At 31.1% G+C, this 9504-nt stretch overlaps 1 protein-coding gene across 1 annotated transcript; it reads right to left on the reverse strand.

Moving 5' to 3' along the window:
• Positions 1-6081: 6081 nt before the first annotated feature.
• Positions 6082-8450, reverse strand: LOC125197318 (bark storage protein A-like). Its single transcript, XM_048096053.1, has 5 exons — positions 8235-8450; positions 8067-8134; positions 7520-7675; positions 6675-6911; positions 6082-6594 (listed from the first exon to the last, which is right to left on the reverse strand). Exons 1-5 carry the CDS (start codon positions 8443-8445, stop codon positions 6235-6237), a joined length of 1032 nt encoding a protein of 343 aa, XP_047952010.1. The 5' UTR covers positions 8446-8450; the 3' UTR covers positions 6082-6234.
• Between the last annotated feature and the right edge of the window lie 1054 nt (positions 8451-9504).

A 9504-nucleotide genomic window follows, 5' to 3' on the forward strand; every position in this document is an offset into this window, starting at 1 on the left:
CACACACATAAGCACAAAGCGTTGATCAGCAAATTACAGAGATGAATTGAGCAGATACAAACAATCAACAAACTCGAGCAAAGAGCATAAACAGATCAAGAGGTGAAATGGAAGGAGAATGGCTTGCCTGAGAGAGGTGGTGAGCTGATCTCGGTGCGACGAATTGGAGGGAGTCTTTGGGTCCTTGTTTCATAATTACCAATCTACCCTTTCATAATTAATTAATCTAATAATATTTATTGTGTGGCAAAATCTGGACCACTTATTTAATAAAAATGAGTGGCTCATATTGCATCTCATTTCTCAATTAGGCAAAATAATCTCATTTGATCACAATCCTATATATACAATTGAGATTATTTAGGCTAATTGAGAAATGAGATGCAATATCAGCCACTCATTTTTATTAAATGAGTGGTCCAGATTTTGCCACACAAAAAATATTTTTAGATTAATTTATTATAAAAGGGTAGATTGGTAATTTCATCAATTGAATTCAAACGAGAGAAAGCACTAAGCAACTGCTCCAAATCCTTCTTCTCTAACATCTGCTTCTCCACGATCATATCCACCATTGACCGCCTGAAATTCCCCAGCGGATCCTCCGATTTCTTCACGATCGCGAAGCTCTCCTTCACCTTCCCCTCCACTGTGCACGGAATCAGCTTCTTCAGCATCGACAGCCTCGTCGGCGCCGGCGAAGGCTAATTCCCCTCCGCCGCCGCTCGATTCGACGATCGAGATGATCTCCTGCTCCGGCGGCGGGGATTTCTAGGGTTTGCGGCGTGCGATTTCTCTCCAATCGGATGCAGATCGGAGGAGGATCGCGAAGATGAGGAGGCGAATTCCCCTCCGCCGCCGTCGATGCTCCGGAGAAAGTCGTCGAGCTCGGCGACCAGATCTCAAACCTCACCCTCACCGACGCTCAAAAGCTCGTCGAGTACCTCAAGGACAAGCTCGGCGTCTCCGATGCCTCCTTCGTCTCCGCTCAAATCGCTGCTGGAGATCGTCTTCGGCGAGATCTGCAGTAAGACGAGCTCGTGCACGCTGAAGCTGCTTGGTGCAAATGCTTTCATTTGCTTCGTTTCTGTTTCAGATCAACTCCAATATGTATGTTTTGCTTTCATTTGCTTCGTTTCTGATCCAATTTGCTAGATCTATTTGTGAAATCAGTGCCTTTGCTTCGTTTTGCTTGATTTCGAATCAAAATCATGTAATTTAATTCTTAACTAAACTTGATTTTGTCTACGGCTTAAGTGAACATTTAGTTTTCAAGTTGATTTGTGTATTTTAATTCGATTGTGTTGCTGGAATTTTTTAGTTGTGTAGATAAGATGTTTGTTATATTGCCGACATAAATTATATAAGTAGTTGACATGAAAATGTTTATTTTTTACATGAATTATATAGCTCGTTGGCATAAATTTTATGAAAAATATTGTTGATATAAATTATATATGTAAAACATTGTTGTTGACATAAATAATATACGTCGTTGACATGAAAATATTTATTGTTGACATTAATTATTTGTAAAATGTTATTGTTGACATCGTAGTTGATACATATTAATGACTGATGATTAAAGCTATCATAATCACTAGTACTGAACTAATTTGTAATTCCAATATTAGTTTATTGAATGTGTTGAAATTTGAGATATGTTTGTTGGAATAATTTAGCAATGTGTAAATATATAAAATGGGGGTTGAGTCCAATCCGTGGTTTCGAAATTGAGGAAAAAGTTGAATCTGAGGCGGTGGAGTTGGTCGCTTCTGATGGGGCGAAAATTGAGATGCATATATCTCAATTTTTTAGCTCCGGTGAACAGGGGAAAGAGGGGGAAAGAAGAAATTGGTGAAGAGAGGGAGGAAGATTGGCTCTGCGGTGGTGACATTTTAATAAAGTTGTTGACATTTGATATTTTGGCTATTGATATGTGAATAATAAGTGTTATATTTTAGTTGTTCACATTTTAATATGAGTTGTTGACGTTTGATATTCTGGCTATTGATATGTGAATTATAAAAGTTATTTTTTAGTTGTTGACATTTTAATACGAGTTGTTGACATTCGATAATCTGTCTATTGATATGTGAATTAAAGTGTTATTTTTTTTTGGTGAGTATAAGTGTTATTTTTTAGTTGTTGACATTTTAATACGATTTTGTTGACATAAATAATATACGTCGTTGACATGAAAATATTTGTTGTTGACATTAATTATTTGTAAAATGTTATTGTTGACATAATAGTTGACATAAATAAAGTTTGTTGTTGACATCGTAGTTGACATAAATAAAGTTTGCTTTTGACATCGTAGTTGACATGAATAATGTTTGTTGTTGACATGAATAATATTTGCTGTTGACATCGCAGTTGATATGTGAATTATAAGTGTTATTTGTTAGTTGTTGTCATTTTAATACGAGTTGTTGACATTCGATATTCTCAGTATTGATATGTGAATTGTAAGTGTTATTTTTTAGTTGTTGACATTTTAATACGAGTTGTTGACATTCGATATTCTCGGTATTGATATGTGAATTGTAAGTGTTATTTGTTAGTTGTTGACATTTTAATATGAGTTGTTGACATTCGATATTCTCGGTATGATATGTGAATTATAAGTGTTATTTGTTAGTTGTTGACAATTTAATACAAGTTGTTGACATTCGATATTCTCGATATTGATATGTGAATTATAAGTATTATTTGTTAGTGTTGACATTCGATATTCTCGGTATTGATATGTGAATTGTAAATGTTATTTGTTAGTTGTTGACATTTTAATACGAGTTGTTGATATTTGATATTCTCGGTATTGATATGTGAATAGTAAGTGTTATTTGTTAGTTGTTGACATTTTCATACGAGTTGTTGACATTCGATATTCTCGGTATTGATATGTGAATAATAGGTGTTATTGTTAGTTGTTGACATTCGATATTCTCGGTATTGATATGTGAATTATAAGTGTTATTTTTTAGTTGTTGACATTTTAATAAGTGTCATTTTTTTGAATGTTGAAGATTTGAATATTTGAATGTTGAAGATTTGAAGATTTGAAGATTCGAAGATTTGAAGATTTGAAGATTTGAATGTTGAAGATTTGAAGATATAAATGTTGAAGATTTGAAGATTTGAAGATATGAATGTTGAAGATTTGAAGACTTTGCGGGTAGAGTTTTAGAGAGGATTTTAATAAATGATTTCAAACACAATTTAATGAAAAGACAATTATACCCCTTTGTTGACATAATGTGGTATTTGTTGACATTTTGTTAATCTTGTGGATTAGTGGCCCATATTGCATCTCATTTCTCAATTTAGCTAAATAATCTCATCCTAACAAGACCCCATATATATATGTATATTAATATCATAACCAGTACGATAAAATTATACACATAAAAATAATCATATTGCATTATTTTTCATTTTTCAAATCAAGGAAAAAAATAATCTCATTTTAATATTGTATATTTTAGATTCTATGGATAAGACTTCTTTTTTGTTGTTTTATATTTATATATATACAAAAAAATTTAACCATAAATTTATGACCCGTAACTTATTTTGTTACCATAACAAATTATAAATTTTAATATATTTTCTACTGTGTATAATATTATTATACACATAGAACACCAATTACATAATAATAGTATTATTATACTATAATTCCCATATTATTATAAATGCAATATGATTAATTTTTTATGTGTTTATTAGTATTATTATTCTCAAAATAATGGCACGCCAATACATAATAAATGCATTATGATTATTTTTTTTATATGTACGTATAATATTATCATATAATGAGGTCAAATACATATACATATACTCCTTGTACTTTGTTGTCCGTATATGGCAATCCAGTTAATTTTATAGTAATTTCTAAATTTAATTAAGCCACTTTATATAAAATGGATGTCTTTATTTTGTGCTAAATTTATATCTATTTGATGTGGCATATGGGTCCATTTGTCAAGAAATTAATGGTGAGGCCAAATCATTATGCCACCATGGTATGGAGTGACCATAAAATTTTTACTCTAGGATCAAAGCTCAGAGAAAATATTCACTGGTTCTTCCATACCACATGGCACTATGAGTTGGTGTGTCCAACTAATTATTTCTTTCTTGACAAATGGAAAAATCACCTCCAATTAGACAAGCACTTTTTATTGAAAATTGCATAATAGTAGTAGTATTTATATATGGAAATTACCACATGTTTTTCACCTCCCATATAATATATATGCATAATATAACAATAATATTTTTATGTCTACTCTTCATTTTTGGCATAAAAAAATATAGTTATACAGTGCACTTTGTTATTATTATTTGAAATTTTATGGTTATAGTTTTCTTTTTTTTTTTTTAATTATGTATATAACTATAAATTAAACTGAAAAGGCTACACAAATAAAATGCATGCTCATAATTTAAAGTTTTATTAGCATATTAATTAATTTATTTTTCCTGGTAGCATGTCAAAAATCAAGAAATTTTTAAACTAAGAAGATTAAAATCAAAGATTATTCATTTTATATTCTTTTAAACATAAAAGTTAGAAGATTAGTTGATTTTAAATTTAATGAAAGATTATCAACTTATTAATCCATACATTTAATTGACATTTGGATATTATTTATCTATTTATATGAAAATTAACATTCACATAAGATAATCTTAATATATGCAATCATCTAAGTGAACTTAGCTACTACACACACTTTTAATATTCTATTTTTTTTTTCCACATACATGATAATGTAAAGAAAGTTACCACAAATAAGCATGCATTATTAGTCGAAATACAGTTAGATAATTTCCATATATAAATACCTCTATTAAGCTATTTTTCTTAAATAGTGATGGTCTAATTGGATGTAGGTTTTTCCATTTGTCAAAGAACTATTTGTTGGACACACCAACTCATAATGCCATGTGGTGTGTATGGACTAGTGAATATTTTCTTCAAAGGTCAATCGCCTACAGGTGAAAATTTTCTTATTCGACCAAATTAATCTATATAGATATTTAGCTGACTTATAGGGGGAGTGTTATATTGCTAACTCATAACTTAATTGCTAATTACAATTAAATAATAGTCATTAGATATTCAAATTAAAGGCTTAAATCATTAATTCCTAAATGTTAATACGATCAACGAAAAATATCAATAAGACCATAGGATTAATTCCAAAAAATATCAATAGGGGTATTAATGTCAATTAACGACATGCTTAGTTATAACTAACTTTTAAGATAAATCCCAAAACTTTAAATTCATATAACATATATTAAATTAAAGATAATATCATAAGAATTCCAACGATATCCAACATGCATATGTTCCGACATCAAAATTTGAAAAAAAATTTGAAATTTTTTAATTTTTTCGTACAAAGCAGAAATGTCAACATACTATATAAAATATGTCAATATAATACATGTAGAATGCCAATATAAGTAATGTGTTAACATTCTTAAAGCATTGTGTTGACATTCTCAAAGTATTGTGTTGATATTTTCGAAACACTATATTGACATTTTCATCCAAAACCCTAATTTAGAGTTTTTTTTTTTATTAACAAAAATAAAAAATTACACGTGGCAAATTGTAGACCACACGTTTTCTAAAATCCTATGGCCTTAAATTAGTTGTAGTTAGCAATTAAATGATTAGTTAGCAATTGATCACTCCCCAACTTATAGGTCCATAAATAATGGGCATTAGAGGCCCAATATTTATGTGCACGCAAGTGTTGTTACTTGTTAAATTAATATAGTATTACGAGAGAAATAGTAGACATTTTTTTTTAGTTTTAACAACATTTTCGAATGCAACTTTATTTGAAAGTCACTATCACTGACCAGTGACAATTACCGATTTATTGGGCCCAATTGTGAAATTCGTTATTTTATGGAGTAATACTCAACAAAAAATAACACTCCGTATAACATTGAATGTGTATGTATCTATCAACCTCGTAGTAATTTATTACTAATTGTTAAAATTGAAATAAAATACTAACTTTAATTAATTGAGAAACTAAACTAAAGTAAGACACAAGACATTTAACTCGATTTATTGAAAACTCTTAAATAGGTACAAGAGGGCTAAACAGAAACACGAAGACACGTCGAGAAACGACTTTTTCTTTATTAAATGAGACAAAAAGTGGAAATAAAAAAAGCAAGCCAACATAGCCTAGCTCACTCATACTCGACCAAGCTTTGGCTCAATATATTGATGAATTGAACGACCACCTCCACTGAATTGGTGGCGGCGAGCGGGGTGAACGTGTCGGCCTCGTTGGACTCTTCCGTGCCGCCTCCAGCGAGGTCGGAAAGCGCCCGGAAAGTAATAAAAGGGACCCTCTGCTGGTGGCAGATCAACGCCACAGCGGCACTCTCCATCTCAACGGGACTCACCTCAAATTTGTCGTATATGAAACTTCTATAAGCTGCATTGTCCACGTAGATGCTGGCGCTTGTACCTCGCGCTACTCGGGTGATTTTCGGAGGGTAAGTTAGGCATAATGTTGCATTTAGACACTTCTCTAATGTCACCTCCTGCAAATTAAACATTTTTGTTTTTTAATAAATTGATTGATGTAGTAGAATTAATTAATTATTTTGTGTTGTGAAAGGACCTCTAATTTTTTGGCGAGATTGAAATAATGGGGATCTACAGGGACCCAAAAAATGTGTTGTCTTTCCTCAGGGGTGCCATCGATGGGGAAAACTTCCTCAGGTTGATACCACACATTGTTCAAGAAATTATCAGTGGGCTTTGTGGAGTAATTTGCAAATTTGATGTAACCAATATCTCTTGTGTAGTCACCACCAGCTTCAAGTGCTAGGGGATTTTCTGGTCCATCTCCATACCTCTGCAAATGTTACACAATCAATACTTCAATACCATATATAAGGTGTCATGTTTCGTTTCATCAAAACCATACTATACTTTATATTAGTATACTTATATAATTACAAGAAGTATTATGCATGACCTTTTAGAAAGAGGGACTATTTATGAAAAACAACAAGTAATAGGGTCAAACACTACTCCCTCGTGTCCTCATTAATTGTCATATTTTGACATTTTTATCTAGTCCCAGTTATTGTTATACTACCTCCATTCATAAAAAATGGACAATGTTGTAAATAACACGAATTTTAATGCACAATCGGTAAAGTAAAAGAGATGGGAAATATATGATGAAAATTTTGTTAATGGATTGCGGGGTTCATATGTTAAAATAATGTGTGGTTAATATGTTGTTTAAAACTTTTCATATTTAAAATTATTGGATTAGTCTAATTTTGATGGATGATCCAAAATGTTAAAACTGGTCTACTTTTTTGTGAACGAACAATAATACTTAGATATTTTTTACTAGTATTTCACTAACTCATTCAATTCATAATTATTAATGGTAGTATAAAACCAAAACTCTATATACTAGTACTAGAAGTTACAGGGAGTAGTTAGTACCTGCCAATTCCAGAGAGCTGAGTGAGACCAATACTGAGGAATGGCAACATCTCCAATGTGAAGAGATGGATCTGCATTTCCTGCTATTCCATAATGTATAACTCCTTTCAGATTGAACAATGTCACCAGAAGTTGTGTCGTGATGCCTGCATTTACCTTATTACATACACAAATATTAATATCAACCAGTTAGGGTTTTAATTAATAATTATGTTAATTGTACATACATATCAAGGTATCATCATAGACACATGACACGTATATATTCAGTATATGTGTGTGTTTTTTTCATCTAGTAATTAATTTGAAACGCCAATGTAAAACAAGCTTGCCATTTTTGTTAATTATACCTATATTATCAAAAGTTGTTAGGTTATAGTTGAAGTACATATATAGGTGAAGTGGAAATTTATTGCAATAATTAAACAGTAGCCCAACATCTTTTCACCTAGCTTCCCGGAAGTACCATATACGTTGGTTTCAAGTTTCAACTAACTTATAGTAATAACACAAAAATTAGAAGATAGGAATATATTGATTTATATACCATAGCCAATCCAGTCATAACCAAAATGGCCTTTTGTCCAGCAACAGTTCCAAATCTAAATAGTCTTCCTGTCAAAAATCACAACATTATATTACTATACTAGTATTATGTATCAATAAAATTAATCAACAACTACCATCTCTCTTTCTCTCATATATATATATATACCTGAGACGTCGATTGTGAGATTAGAGGGTTTATAGCTAGGATGTTGAAGAAGAGGGTTTAGCTCAAATTGATTTGGAATCACCAATCCCAAATAAGGTCCATCTCTATTAGCCTTATCAATTTGTCTGAGTGTTTTTGTAGGGATTGCAGCTTCGCTTATTACTACCAACAAACTCAAGCCAACTAACAACAAAACCCTGAAATCATCCATCTTTATTCGAGAGAGAGAGAGAGAGAAGGAGAGGAAGCAGGCTTTATAGAGAATGGTTTTCAACTACCACCAAAAATGATGATGATAATCGAAAGGGCAAGAATATGCCATGATTCACGTGGTGAAGAATTGTGATAGTACTAGCTAACAGATAAAATAAACAAGAAGAAGAAGAAGATTGATTGATGATTTCGTTGCCATATTATTTATCTCTCTCTCTTTTTAATGTTCTTATCAACGTATGTGTGATAGGCATGCAAACTGCTCTAAACACGAGTAACAAGGGTAATCAGTATCATACATAATGGTGTTTTTTCTTTTAAATACATTATCATCAGTTATTAAGCTATTTAATTTAAAGATTCAACTAATCCTAATTTTATACGTGTCAATCTATTATTATTAAGTTTATTACTCCTAATAGATAAGAATATAAATGTCATTTTCCACAATTTCCAGTCACAGAAAATCCAAAATTTCACCCAATATATTCAGTTACCTTAAGTACTCACTCTTTTCATAGTTAGTAGTATTACAGTTTTCACTTTTAAATTCTCTCATTATAGAATTATACTTTTTTCATTACATTATTCAAATTCTCTCATTATAAAATTGTTAGATTTTGCCGTTATATTTGCTTATTTTAATTTTATAGTTCATTCTTCCATGTTTAAGAGTCTCCTTTTTTCAGTACTGAGTTTACGTAAATGTCATTTGAAAAAATCAGTCGATTATGAATCACATTTTTAGATACTAGTATTAATTTTATAACAAATAAAATATAAAGAGGTATAGTTAAATATAAAGTCTACTTACTAGTACTACAGAGTACTCTCATTGGCAGCTGAATTGAAATGACAAAAAATGACTCTTAAGCTGGACGAAGGGAGTATATGACGGTTCTCAACTTTAAATTGGTAAAGCAAATGTGAAGGTCCTCATACTATATTTTATTTCATTAGGTCGTTCTACACATTTTTTTTGTTTCGTAGGTTCTTTTACAATTTTTTGTTTGGTTAGATCTTTGTACTATAATGAATATTTATAAGAGGTTCTTTG

The sequence above is a fragment of the Salvia hispanica genome, chromosome 6 (genome assembly GCF_023119035.1).
Source record: "Salvia hispanica cultivar TCC Black 2014 chromosome 6, UniMelb_Shisp_WGS_1.0, whole genome shotgun sequence".
Taxonomy (NCBI): Eukaryota; Viridiplantae; Streptophyta; class Magnoliopsida; order Lamiales; family Lamiaceae; genus Salvia; species Salvia hispanica.